Here is a 15,055-nt window from a genome sequence, read left to right as displayed (position 1 = left end):
AAAATCAAAACGAAAACGTGTTAAAGGAGAATTACAACAATTTTTCAAAATGTCTGCATATATAAATAGTTAAGATTTTTTGTGAGTGGTTTGATATGAAATGCTCTGTTCTAGATAAACTTAGAGCCAGAATAGCGCCACAGTGGTGGTGATAGGAGAGGTTTAATGCTTCTAAAAGCTACCTCACAAAATTATTACATGAAATGGTAATGAATGCACTACTTGATTTATTAAACATTTTTAAGGTAAGTGCTAAGATAACATTTTGTCTGAAAGTTTTAAAAACAAGGTTTTGGCCTAAAATGCATTTTTTTAAAATACAGTCATGGTGGAGGGCTACATGCAGATGCAGGGTGCAGTAAGGTAAAAATAGTCCCCAAAAACTTTTTCCTTCAGATTTACCACTATTTTACCATTATCACCTTTATATACAAAAACTCAGAAGATACATGTAGTTTCACGGGAAGTAAAGTAAATAAACTGGCTATATGAAAACACTGTGACTCCTAAAGGAGAATTACATCACCACCAGTGAAAAGATCTGAGTCAGTAGGTTTGTTTACAATTAACCATTTCACATTAAACCACTCTGAATGACTGAATGACAATTATGTTGAATGAACTGTACTATGCTGAAATTTTCAATAATTAGTGGGATTTCCACTTAAACGAAATAGTTTGTTACTCAAAATAAGGCCACAACAAAACAATACAACATAAAAATATGAGCCCTTAGCTTAATTTCATAACTGTCGCAAACTAACACATGATGTGTGTTAAAACAGTAAGAACGTTACGGCATATCACAACAGAGAGAAAGAGAGAAAGAGAGAGAGAAAGAGAAATGTTTACCTGTCACCACACACTGTGATGAGGTGCCTGCAGTCTGGACTGAACTTCATCCCCGTCACAATTTCTATAGAAGAAGAAAAAACAGACAACTAAGCAAAAAAAAAAACTTTAAATAAAAAAGTTATGTAGGGTGAGTAAGGCACAAAAAAGAAAGTCACCAGAGTGCCCAAATAATGTTGCCACACATTCTCCAGACTCGTAATCAAAAATACAGATGCTTTTGTCTGAGCAGCTGGTGGCCAAGAACATCCCAGAAGGATCCAGCTGAACCTGTCAGAGGAGAAATTTACCAACAAATAAGTTGTAACAGTGATTAATATGATTTTCGATTCTGAGGTCTTGATTCTGTAATTATAAACTAAGCCCTAATTATATGCTACACAGATTGAAATAGTTTTGCAGCCCTGGCAAAGGAGTAGAGAAGAAGGTCTTTAACTTGCCTGGCTTACATCAGCAAGTACATTGTTTAATCAAGTGTTTGATTCAGGAAATACCACAAAACTGGCTTCCGTTACACTTTCACTTTAACATTTCCCCATAAACACACACACACCTTGAGCAGGGTGCCATCATCAGTTGCAGAACCCTTAAAGCACTTCTTCATCTTGCCACTCTTCACATTGTACACCCTGAAAAACAACACGCAGAGAAATAGGAAATGATAAAATGAACATGTTTAACCTCTTAAAGCTCTCTTATGGTCTTTTTATCATACGTTAGAGATGTATAAATACGCTGATACACCACGATACATTAATCCTAAACTTAACAATTTAACTGCAGTAATTTTGGAATATTACAATTCATTCATATTAACACTGAAGGAAATAGACACTGTTATTAACCAAAACAAACCTGTAATTTTTTTTTTTATTAAAATTAAGTATATTTCACTCATATTTGTATATTCAGTAAGCTTGGACAATATTGTAAATTCAGACAAATAAACTATTATCCTCTGCAGAATTATTGTGATAAACAATATTATTGTGATTCAAATTCAGTTAAGACGTTCCACATGCGAATGTAACAGAGCCATGCATTTTCCCTAATGATGTAATGTAATTATCATATGCTTACTATCCATGATAGCTTCTTATATTACTTAATTTTTAATGCGACCGTTTGGCAATGTTAAGATGGAGAACTACTGAGAATTAACAGGGTTAAATGCCCTCTGTGCAGATTAGCAAGCATAGTAATACTACCGATTTGCAAGCACACAGAATACATCATCCAGCTTAGTATGCTACACTGAGTCTGGTCCATGGTGGAGGGGAGGGGAGGGTCCATCAAATCAAAAGACTGGCAAAATCAACAAACTGGCACCCATCTTCTGGACAAGCCTGTGCATTTCCCAGCAATCTCTGGCAGACTAAAAATCTTTCCAAGTATGCGTGTAATTAACTGGTGATGGTCTGTTTGTGTAGCCTCGTGATTTTTTTCTATCATGTTTTAGCACAAAGGGAAAGGCTTAGAAAAGGTAAAGCAATAAATAAAAACTGACCATGGTAGTAAAATCTGAGATTTTGTGACGCACCAAACCCTTTACTGAAGAATCATAATCAAATTATTGTGAGGTCAGAGATTTACCCTTCTAATAATTAGACGTTACCTAATGTTGCGGTCCTGGCACGCAATGGCAGTGTGAGTGCTTGTGGCATCCAGGTCCATGTCGTATAGTGTGCTTTTCTCCACCACGTGATGTGACCTTGAGAAGGCCAGGCCTTCAGAGGACTGCAATCATATACAAAACCTTCTATGTAACAACTAGCAACAGCATGGGAGAAATTTGTTTTAAAAAGTTCATATCAAAAAGATGACATTTAATATAATAAGTGATCACTATAATAAGTTTGGTGCACTGACCTTTTCAGCAGAGCGGAAGTAGATGCTCTTGTCAGCACCACAGCTTACCATGCACACCTTTGAACCCACACCTATCTCAATAAAGACACTGTGAGTCACAATCACAATCCTCAAAGAAATATTTGCAAAACATGCAAATTCAAATGGAGAACTAGGTATTAACACTTGATAATATTCTCTAACTGACCGGTAAACTTCATGGCAGTGACAGACGCTGAATGGTCATAAACAGTCTGTAGAAGACTGTAGTTGTTCTCCATGTTGAAAATATGTATAAGTCGATCACGACTGGCTGAGGCCAGCAACTGCAAACCTGGAAGAAGGGGAAAAAAAAGAAATAAAATCATGTGTTTTAAGAAGAACATTCCACAGCAGCGGAGATTTTATTAAAGACATAAAGCCTTACAACGACTCCCTGCATCATTCAGAAGTTTACATCATGGCAATGTTTGGCTACTCTGCAGACATCTTGTGGTTAAAAAGTAGATAATGGCTACTATTAGTGGGAGGAAAAAAATGACAGTATAAAATATTTTGTATGTAAAAAGTAACAAGGAGGCCCAAGGATTGATATTTTATTATATATTTATTATAAGCACTAAGCACATTAAATATGACACAGACATAACATGCTTTAGGTTATGTTAAAAAATCATTCACCTTCTTGCGCACTATTATAACTATTTAATTCAACAGATTAATGTATTCTGTAAACTAAATGTAATACTGCCTTACCAGTCTCAGCTGGGGAAAAGGCTAGACACAAGACCTCAGAGTCATGTGCCTCAATCTTCAGTAGCTCATCCATGAACAAAAGTCCAAAGATCCTAAAGAGAAAGAAAAAAAGTGTATTGAAAGTTACTTTAAAGACCGTTACACTGACTCAGAAACTGTTGAGAAGTTTAAAAATGTTTAAAGTGGTTCACTGAATACATCTCTGACTCCCTCATGTGATGACCTGGTCTCTGATCTAAATGCAACAACCAAATACTAGGTAGGCCTCTCAGGTACAGTTTTACAATGGTTTAAATCATATTTATTTAATAAACAGTTTATGGTTTCACTGTGAAATCATTCATCAAAAAAATTAACATTTCCTGTGGAGTCCAAACAAGGTTCAGTTTCAGGGCCTGTGCCGTTCTCTTTGTATATGTTACCTCTAGGTCAGGGGTCGGCAACACGCGGCTCTTTTACTGCCCTGTTGCGGCTCCACAGCAAAATTAGTTTTAGGTAAAAATAAAATAATCCTCCTTTGCAGTAAAATAAAGCTCTGATCGTTTTAACAGTTTTAATAATAAATGGTCATAAATGCTGGAGTTTATGTATAACTGCTAATTCACCCTTTAACCCTGAAGGTTGGCGGGCAGACTGCTGGTCACCATAGCAATGACAGTCACGCCCAGCTAGTAGCTAAACGAAATGGCAAAGAAAAGATTTAAAAAGAACATTGATAATTTGGTCATGAATGGACCATTTAAGGTGGAATGCGAAAATTCAAACAAGAAGCTGGTGAATTAGAAGCTGACTTCAGCCGGAGATGGGAGAAAAGTGGCTATAGCTATGCTAAAGCTTAAAGCAGAGCAAAGTAAGTCTGCGTTTTCATTTATATTTTTTAGCCTATACTAGCACATGAGACATATTTACAGCCAAGATGGTGAAACGTTACAAAACGAAAGGTGGTTAGATTTTTGTTGAAACTTGACAAAATGGCTCTTCTTAACATTTGGGTTGCTGACACTTGCTCTAGGTGATGTCATTAGAAAGCATATCAATTTTCATAGCTATGCTGATGACATGCAATTATACATTTCTATTTCTTCTAATAATCAAGACTCTGTAGACAGGCTCACCAGCTGTGTGTAAGATATTTCTCACAGGATGTCACAAAATTTTCTAAAACTAAATCACAAAAAAACTCAAATACTCTCAAGAGAAACTCAGAGAAAGCTGCTTTTTGAGAAGCTTGGTTATTTAGCTTCATATACCAAACCTGAAGTATGAATCTTAGACTCTGAGCTGTTTTATCCTGCATGTAAACAGTCACTAAAGTAGCTTTATATCATTTGAGAAATAAAGTTTGGCCTTTTTTAACGCAGAAAAACTTCTTCATGCATTTGTTACAAGCAGACTTGATTACTGTAATGCTTTTCTTACTGGACTAAGAAAATAATACGTCCTCTACAACTTGTGCAAAATGCAGCAGCACAGATCAAAACAAAAACAAAAATGGAGATCATATGGCTCCTGTATTAATGGAACTGCTAACTGTGTCTTTCCGGATAGATTTTAAAGTTCTGCTACCAGTTTTCAAGGCTCTAGATGACCTAGCACCCGCTTACATCACAGAATGTCTGTCTGTTTCCAGCATGTGATCTTAGATATGCAGATACTGGCCTTCTGCAAATACTTTCTGTAAAATATAGGAAACGTAGAGAGGTATCTTTTAGTTATTATGCTTCTAAACTTTGAAACTCAGTTCCACCTTTTATTAGACAGTCAAGCTTTTAAAAATGCACACACACACACACACACACACACACACACACACACACACACACACACACACATATTATATATATATATATATATATATACACACACACACACACACACACACACACACACACACACACACACACACATATACACACAACCGGCAGGCCTACAATTAAGGATGAGCCACTGAAATATATGTTATAAAACAGAAACTTACAGATCTTAACCCTGACTGGTTGAGCAACACTTGAAATCATTGTAAAATATGCACACTTACAAGTGCACACATCAACTGAATCCTGTATTTATGCATAATAATTCTAAAGTGTTCCTTGTTTGTACTGTGGAACATAGTACTGACACAGGTGAGGCCAGGCATCAGAGTTGGGCCTGATTGTAATTATTTAACTGACTGCATTTTTTATTATTTTACACAGTTGTTAGCTTTCACAATCATATGTTTTTGCCACAACAAACAGCATGTAAATTGGGTGTATATCTCAGTTTGATTAAGGCAAACACATGTAAATAAAAGAAAGCAAACACGTGGGTTAAAAGTTCATAGCTTCTACTTAATCAGCCAATATGGCCATTTTAGGCTTGCATTTTAGTAGCAGTAAACAACAAAATTACAACAATTACACTGTTAATTGCAATTATTCATATGACAATCTTTAGCTAAATCCTAGCTAAAATTTAATTTGACTAAATTTCCTGAGTGTGATAGGCCTAAATAGGGTGCATATGAAGTAAACAGTCTGGGCTACAGAGGGTTCTACATTCTAAATTTCTAAAGTTGCCTTTAGCAGTCATTACTAGCCTAAGTTAGAACAAACATGACTAGGATGAGCTTTGGCTCAATGTTCCTCAGTAGCTCTCAAAGGCCGTCACCGTCCACCACGTCCTTCTCTATAATTTTAAACGCCCATGTGTGATTTTCACACATTGCTGTGCATCACACTGTCTGAGAGACCGGGGGCCTGTTAGCAAAAAGTGGTCCTGAACATCACTATTTTTAACTGCACACTTCGTTTTATGGTCAGTCTATTTAATAGAATCAACTGTCTTTTGCACCCAAATGCATACAATACAAAAACCTGAATGATAAACTTTTCATTCAGATTAAACTTTTTAATGAACAAAGTTAACTTTTTTAACCAATAGCATGGTTGAAACATCACATTTGTTGGTTAACAGTTAATCAGTCAATCATTTACAACTCCATTGATATTTCAACCAAGCACTGGGTTTAGCTAACAGAGAAAACAGGACTTGGAAGTGACACAAAAGAGTGTGTGTGTGTGTGTGTGTGTGTATGTGTATGTGTCTGTGTCTCACCGCAGGTTCCCACTGCGATCCCCGGCAGCCAGGTGCTGGCCATCTGGACTGATTCCCAGCACTCTGATTCCAAATTTGCCATCCAGGCTGCCGTCTCCTCTCTCGGCCAGAGCCTTGAGGTGCCGAGTGTCCTCATCCACATACACAATCCTCACCAAGTCCTTTAATATACACACAAACACACATCAATGACAAGATCCTCTTACTACTAGAGATGCCACCAAACCGATACACAGTAAAAACTGAACAAATCTGATCTAAATTTAATATTAAATATTTTAGGATTCCATGTGGACTAAGAAAGCGTTACCTGACTGTACAGGTTGCGGTGAAGGTCAGTGTTTTGGTTGTGGCTCTGCTGAAAATCACTGTTCCAAAGGCGAATGGTGTTATCAGACGAGCAGGTGAAGAAAGAGCCAGGCAGCAGAGTTGCAGCTGAATCCTCCAAATCTGGGTAGGTCTGGAAAGTGTGTAAACATGTGGAAGGGTGTTTATCAAAACATACCTTGGGAAAAACATCTCTGCAACTATACAACAATCTTGCAATGACCACCTTCAAAGGCAAGCAAGTAACGTCATTTTAAGTACCAGATCAATAATGCATCTTGTATATATGTTGCTATTAGTTCAGCACTGTGCAAAAGTCATATTACAGTATTTAATTCTTGAGAGATTGTTCCTTCAGTTTTTCAAAGACATCTGATAGTTTTATCATTTTTAGATTAATCTCCAAAGTTGGCTGCATTTTTAGCTTCTCATGATCGAAATAATACTAAAAACTTTAACTGATGTTGAGGTCTAGACTCTGTTGTGGCCAGTCCATTGCTCAGTTTCCTTTCGTCAGTAATGGCTCCTTGGCAGCTACACACCCTTTCAGACTCATAGTGTTGAGTTGTCTTCTCAAAATGGAATGAAGGACAGAAACGCTTGTAGATTTTTCAAATCTATCTTCTATATAATCTCCTCCCAAATATCCTCTGAAAAATTTATGATTTGTACCTAATGGCTGTTTTGCATGGAAATTAAATAAATGAATGATGGTCTCTGCACAATGCTGTGTGTCTAAATGATAAGGAATATGAAACGTACCTCAACACTCCAGACACAGTTGCTGTGGTAGAGGGCAGAGAACACCTTCCCTACGTTGTTGATGTCTCGCACATCCCACACATACACACTGTGGTCATTGTACACACACGTCAAGTGGCCAGTCATAGGGTCATGAGTGAGGGCCAGAGTGTCTGGATATTCAGCATCTGGCAGTGCAGTGAACAGATGCCTATACAATAGTAATTGGAATGTAAGAGAGTTATACAGAGAAACTTGGTTAAAAATATAATTTGTTATATATTTAAGCAATAGAACAAGAGAGGGAGTGTGTTATCGCGAAATAACATCACGGCTGTGATTTCGGTCGCAGGCACAAATCGAAGGCAAGTGTAGATTACCACAGCAACTGTGGTATTCAGTTCATTTCTGGCTAATTCCAGGTTGCTTAGGTGTTCTTCCGTCACAGCTGCTGACTGAAAAGCTTGCTCAGTGGTAATGACAGTTTCAGAATTTAGTGCAGTCTCATCTTCAGAGTCTGACCAAATCAGCTGTCGGTCAAACGTAATCTTAAAAGTAAGCATTTTCTGTTTGTGCGCAAAGTAAGAAGTAAAAACGTTCAAATGGCTTGATCGTCTCCTACAGCTGTCAAACTCGTTGCTTAGCAATGGCGTCTCAGTGGAGTGATACAGTGTTTGTGAAAAATGAGCTGTTATGGTGAAATAACAGCACAGTTAGAACACTTCTCAACCAATCAGCTTGCATGGCCTGAACTAATGGTTGTACAATAACACAGCTAATATTCACAACCATCTCATCTTTATTTAGTAAATGTTCAGACATACAATGTTGTGTCTAGTTCACAAAAGGTCAACAGAACAACAAATACTGTAAACCTTCATTAGTTTTACATAAGCTTATTAGTAACTGCAGAGAGAGACTGCAGCTAAATGCATTAATTGTTGTTGAATTGTTGCAGAAGATGGTTTCAGTCATAGGGAAGCCAAAAGTTAACTTGTAAATGTTATGCATGCTATAGAAAAATAGGAAGGGTAAAATTAATCAAAAAAGTAAAAAATACCTCAGACCACAGGATAATCTGGGAAGATGATAGTTTAATATCAGCCTGAAACTATTATTTCCAATTGTTGGGAGGAACAAAATAGCCTCAATATCAGCCTAATTATCCTGTATTGTAGGCCAGGCATAGAGTTAATTTTTTTTTAGAAACAGAAGAAGATTTTTAATCATATGTACAAAAGTAGGAAAACCAAGTAATCATTTTCTAAGCACTCAGGTAGATTAGATGGTTTGGAAGTAAAACAAAATGAAATGCAGGTAGCAGCTGCTACTATCATTTCAGCAACTCCTAACTGCTAAGGATATCTCGTGAATGCTCATGGGCCTATTTTCCCAGACATGGATTAAGCCTAGACTTGGATTAAACAGGAGTACCAATCGTGAATCACTACTGGTAATTCTTTCTGGACCTGGGACATTGGCTAATGGACATCCGAGTAACTTATGTTTCACAACTCTTAATATTCTCTTTCTCATGTAAAGTGAGACCTCAGGAATTGAAATCTGATCTGAGAGTCTTAGGCCCAATCCCATTTCTTCTTTTTTACCCCTACCCCTTGTTTTCAAGTGTCACCCTCTTGAAATCTTGCCCTACGAAATATTAAAAAATTAGAACATTACTTCATTAACTGGCTACTAGCGGTGCTCTGCAGGCGACCCGGCCCGTCTCCAGTGATAGCAGAGAAAGGGAAAACTTCAGCAACCTCACTGCTGGGCTTTAGTTACATTTAGGGTATCTTATGCTTTCATATAAGACAATTATTTATTACCACCCACTCCTAATTCTTTGGTGATACGAAGCTGAATTCAGCTATTCACCGGCTTCTTGTTCGAATTTTCCTGTTTCACCTTAAATGGTGCAGCAGTTACATTCTGGCGCTTCAGGCGTCAGCATTGCTAGACTATTTAAGGTGGAACGGGAAAGTTAGCTAGCTAGCTACTGAGACATTAGCATGCTATTAGCGATTTTTTGTGCTTGTTATGAAGAAAACGACCATAGTACATTGAAACGACATTAAACTAAGATAACACAATAATTATAGTAATTTTTTTAACAGAGAAAAAATACTTACATTTGTGGGATTCTTTGGTCGCTTGCGCCGCCATATTACCGTTCTCAGAACACTGTTTATAGTGTGCCTCTGAAAAATCTCCGTTTGGAGGGCCATGTAGCCCTAACACTTCGCCCTACCCCTCTATCTCAACAAAAACTGGGACACCCTTACCCTAGATGTGAACATGCAAAACGGAGGGCTAAGGGCTAAGTGGTAGGGACATGGGGTGAAATGATATTGGGCCTTAGTCTCTAACTCAGGACTGCTTTATGAATACCAGGGAAGAAATGTAGTACATAACCACTACTGATATCTGAAACTGAAACAGGTCTAGACCAGCACTTGGAATAGCTACTATGTGCTCTAGATCCATCCAATCAGAGATAAAACTCTTACCCAGCTTGCATGCCCTGTGAGACATCCACTCCCAGACAGTGTGGTCGGTGCAGGGTGGTGATGTAGTGCAAGTTCTGAGGGCTAAACACCCGCACTGTGCCATCCGCACAGCCGCAGAAAACAAAGGATTCACTCACAGACAGACATCGTGCTGAAGACGTCTGCAAACAAACACAATGAAATCAACATCTACAAAGATATTTTGAGACATAATATGGAACTTTTTACATGTTGTATTGTACAGGTGCAGTCAGATGAGGGAACCCTATGGTTGATACAGTCTAGGGCTGCACCATATACAGATCACAATCACAATACTTGCTGCAATGTGGTCGCTAAAGGTTACAATAAGCAAATGAGCATTGGAGCAAAACACAGAATTTGTCACTGTGTGCTATGACAATGATCAAGCTCAGATGTTCCTTGTCTGTTATCTGTGACATTTTAATGCCAGGCACACAACATGTTGTATGGCTTTAAAATGGTGGAATTTCTGTTTCAGTTAATAAAAGGTGATGTTTGCATATACTGTCACACTGGTATACACTCGTAAAATTCTGAAGAAAGTTATAGCTGATGGTATTTCTAACAATGGGCCAAATGAAAATGCTTCTGCTGAAGAAAGTCTAGCTTGTGTTTAGTTGTGGTGCTAAAGCAATCTAAGAAAGGAAATAGCATCACTGATTCGTCATTGCTAATCTCTTCCTGAGCAACGTGACTTACTTTGAGGTCAACCCATAAATCTAGTTGCCTGTTGCTGTTGAACTGGCACAGCAGACCTGTGTGGGTGATACAATAGGTGCTGCTCGCCATGGTGCCACGACCACATGCCAAGTCGCAGAATTCACTGTTTTGATGTTCTCCTAGCAACCCTGATCGTCCAATCAGAGGCACAGTGCTGTTTACCTGGAAGACCAAACCAATGTCACTCGCAGCACAACAGAAACATTGTATCTTGACATTTTTTTAAATCAGCAACTACTGCAAAAAACACAAGTCTTTGCAGTGAGTTTAATAAAAAAAAAAAATTTAAAGTGCTATAAAATCTCACACATATTTCTGCTATTCCCACGGTAGGTCACAGAAGCTTAAAATAGTTGATTTTCCCCTTCAGATAAACCTTTAGTGGTTTATATAATGCAAAGTGAGTAATTCTAACAGCAGGAGGAGCAGATGATAATGAGACATTTGGCTAAATATGGCATATTTACATCATAAAACAACGCTGTGCATTAGTGTGCATTGTCTGTTTAAGTGTATGAGCCTGTGTGTTTATGTTCAAAACTGGAACTGAAATATTTGGAGAGGGCATGTTTAGTCATTGCTGAGGTATGTCATTTTATGCTGGAGGTACTGAGTGAAAACATATGAGCTGTATTCGAAGAATCCTCAAAAGGGTAGGCAGAAGCCAACTCATAGTTACCCCAGTCAAAACAACGTTACATCATCTCTTAATGAGCCCCTCCACTCATCTGCTGCACTTTTAAGCTCTCCAAGCCGTTCTTTCTCACTTGTTTAGCCAATTTCCACACAGATTCCAAACAGATGCAGGAAAAGCAGACTTAATTCAAGGATCTACAATTACTAAATTGTCAATGCCAATTTAAGATAAGGCACAGACTTAATGAGAAAATCTCCAGGCTTTAAAGGTTCTTTCAGTCTTACCCTTCTCTCCTTGGAGGCATCCAAGTACCAGAACTTCACATGTCTGTTTCCTGCAGTGACAAAGTAGCTGCTGTCCTCTGAGAAAGAGACAGCCAGCACTCGACTAGACACCTTGTTTGATGCAATAACAGTACCTCTCTGCAAATTAAGAGGAGAGAAAACTTTTTGTAAAATAAATCTAAAATAAAAAAAATAAGAAAGGAAAAGTAATGGTCTCTTAACAACTATATATCCACAGCAACACTGGCTGCATCAATTAGTCTAATAAAAATGTGTTATTACTAACAATCAATTTAAAGCAGATACATTTAAAGCATTTACAATTAGCATCTCCAGTGTCACCACTATAAAATTCGTCTGCTTAGGCATGATTATATCATAGATATTACTGTGAAGAAAAAAGAGCACTGATTTATTTCTATATCAGTGGCTTTTAGTTTGTGATTCAACTCACCTTCCATTCCCACACGCTGACAGTTCTGTCATGCTCGAATCCTACAGACACAATGTAGCTACCATTGGTAGAAAAAGCAACACAGGCCACTCCATACTTGTGACACTGGACCTCTGCCACCTGCGTGCGCTCAGTCACATCCCATACCCTCACACATGGCATGTGCCCACTCTACAAAGACAGCCACAGACGAAAAGACAGACATGAGGCAAAATACTTTTTCCCTTTAAACCCTTCACACAATACTAATAAAAAATAAAGATCCACGATTGAAATCTGCCAAGCCAGAAATTAACAGATGTTTGCTCCAAACAAGCAATCAACAATTTATTATTTGATTTTGCTCAATATGTGTTGCAATTTTATGATAAAAACAATGTAAACCTCAAGCTGTATTTTGATACTACTACTTTTGTCAGGGATGTCCAATATTATTCAGTCGGAGCGGCTGCAGGTTTTCAATCCAAACAAGCAGGAGCACACCTGATTTTAACTGTTTAATTGGTCTCAGTCTTCAATAACTGATTATGTGCGCTCCTGCTTTGTTGGAACAAAAACTTGAAGCCACAACAGCTCTTCGCTTTACAAAAGGTTGTAGCAGAATTATGTCTGACTCACTGTGCTAAATAGCCTGTTGCGTCTTGCTTTCCATGTAGCTCTTTATTTAATTCTTTATTTTACCCATTAAAGAGCAAATAAAGTTCTTTATATTGTGACTACTCACATACTGGAGAGCACCACAGCAAAATACTTTTCCAACTTTTTTTTTTTTTAAATACACTGATCAGAGCACTGCTTAGAGTTAGAAAACATCTAGTTTAAATGCTGTAACGAGCCATTTTGCCAAGCGTGAAAAGATTTCAAGTCAAGGCAAGTTTTTTTGCATAGCACCTTTCATACACTGTGGTCAAAGTGCTTAACAAATGATGAAATGAGCTAAATGAAAGAGGGTCAGAATTTGTTACAAGGTGTCCATATGTTATGTTTATTGATCAGGGGACTTCAAAAAAGATGTTCACTGGGTTTTGTATACAATAACCTTTTGACCTTTGTATAATAAGCTGTAGCCTTTGAATGAGTAAGTCAAAATACCACGCAAGGAGTCCAGTTTCTGACATAACATGTAATTACAAAGTTATTCAGATCAGACAATTGAATCACATGGTGGCAATTGTTTATCTGTAGACTTCATAATCACATTATTCTTTAAATAGTTTAAATTACAATTTTGCAAATGTGTTTTTGAGTGCTAAAGTGCCCCTTTAAGGCCAATCTGGACCACAATTTGCATTTTTACAATTTGCAGACCTCACCAGAATCTCAATATATACACGTTTACAATTTTGAGATGATTGGTCCAAGGACCGACGAGTCACAGCAATTTAAGTTAGAAATGCCACAGCCGCAATGACTAACTGATAGAGCGAGACCATGATGGGTAAAAAAAACTGTTTACCTAGAGAGACCACAGAGAATTTCAAGACCAATTTTGAAAAGTTATAATCAAAACCCAGAAACTAGTTCGAAAAGTGTGTTTCTCAAACAGTTTGCAACGATTTCAAAAAACTATGCATTTTCTTAATACATTTGTAATTGCAAATTTGTTTGGCACACTGTACTACATTATAGGAAAACAGTTATCTGACCATAAACAAAAATATGTACATGTAATTACTTGATTTTTTATGAATAGCGCCCCCAGTGGCCAGATCTTTTGAAACTTCACTGGTTGTTAGAAAGTGCCTACACAAACAAACCATGCATGTTTCAAGATGACTGATCAATGTTAAGCCTTTCATTAACTGATAGTGGCCATGGATTTCAAATGTATCAAATCATCCTTAGATATTCACTTTTAGTCTGTGCAATAGATGCCGCCTGCTAAATTTCAGCTTGATTGGATGTACGGATACTGAGAACAGTTATTACAGTTATTTAGCAGGTACCATGCCCCCTAACCTAGGACTAGTTTGCAAAAGTAGATTTTGCATATTATGCAAAGTAGGTGGAGCTAAATTTTCAAAACTGCAAAGTAGTTTATCTTGACCCAAAGAAACAGGAAGAAAAATTTCGTCTCTAAATATTTTGGTTTAGAAGTTATAAGGCAAAATGCATTTGGCTGTGCAATAGCCCGCATGCTTGAACCCTACTTAATTTAAAAAGTAACAAATTAAAGGAGACTAGAAATTAAAAACATGACTAAAACATAATTTAAACAACAGATTTTAAAGGAAAAGCGTCATTAAAATAAAAATCAAAATAAAAATGAAATTAGAATAATAAAGCATAGCTACAGGAGAGAAGGTCAAGAAACACAAGTGGACCAAAAGTGAGCACTCGTGTATCAGTTAATACGGCCTCTGTCCGTGTTAAGTACCTTTTAGGGTAAAACTACTTCACCAAGCAGAATCTAATTTTTAATGTACATCAGAAATCAGTAAATTACAGTTACGAACAACGCAAAAGCAGCTATGAATACCTCAGCTGAAAAAATATAACCTTTCAATGGTTCAGTAAATACAAATAAAGATCAAGTACAACAAACAAATCTTAGTTAATAGAGTTGGGACAGACACATTCTCCCATAAAGGCAACCCACAGACCTTGAATGTGTCACATACACATGCACCCCTGATACACACCCTTGTAAAATCACCCTGATCCCACCCTCTTCCCACCACCAGAACTGTGGGATAGATGCTTACCGTACAAATACCGCACTTTATTTTAACTTAAAGTCAGAGGCCTGTCTCACAAAGCAAGATTTCTTGCTGAGCAAGCAACCCTTAAACATCTCATGACA

The 15,055-nt window shown here is 37.5% G+C and overlaps 1 protein-coding gene across 1 annotated transcript in view; it reads right to left on the bottom strand.

Moving 5' to 3' along the window:
• Nucleotides 1-15,055, bottom strand: part of wdr62 (WD repeat domain 62) — a 33,633-nt gene that overhangs the window by 14,339 nt on the left and 4,239 nt on the right. Inside the window, exons 5-18 of the mRNA XM_036562966.1 lie at nt 12,253-12,423; nt 11,799-11,936; nt 10,857-11,039; nt 10,134-10,294; nt 7,645-7,834; nt 6,866-7,015; nt 6,556-6,716; nt 3,457-3,548; nt 2,909-3,034; nt 2,722-2,792; nt 2,468-2,589; nt 1,406-1,481; nt 1,011-1,122; nt 853-916 (exon numbers count right to left, since the gene is read on the bottom strand). Coding sequence (XP_036418859.1) covers nt 853-916; nt 1,011-1,122; nt 1,406-1,481; nt 2,468-2,589; nt 2,722-2,792; nt 2,909-3,034; nt 3,457-3,548; nt 6,556-6,716; nt 6,866-7,015; nt 7,645-7,834; nt 10,134-10,294; nt 10,857-11,039; nt 11,799-11,936; nt 12,253-12,423 — 1,817 coding nt within the window. The remainder of the gene's footprint in view (nt 1-852; nt 917-1,010; nt 1,123-1,405; nt 1,482-2,467; nt 2,590-2,721; nt 2,793-2,908; nt 3,035-3,456; nt 3,549-6,555; nt 6,717-6,865; nt 7,016-7,644; nt 7,835-10,133; nt 10,295-10,856; nt 11,040-11,798; nt 11,937-12,252; nt 12,424-15,055) is intronic.

The sequence above is a fragment of the Colossoma macropomum genome, unplaced genomic scaffold, assembly GCF_904425465.1.
Source record: "Colossoma macropomum unplaced genomic scaffold, Colossoma_macropomum, whole genome shotgun sequence".
NCBI lineage: Eukaryota > Metazoa > Chordata > Actinopteri > Characiformes > Serrasalmidae > Colossoma > Colossoma macropomum.
This window is presented reverse-complemented; position numbering and strand designations above follow the sequence as displayed.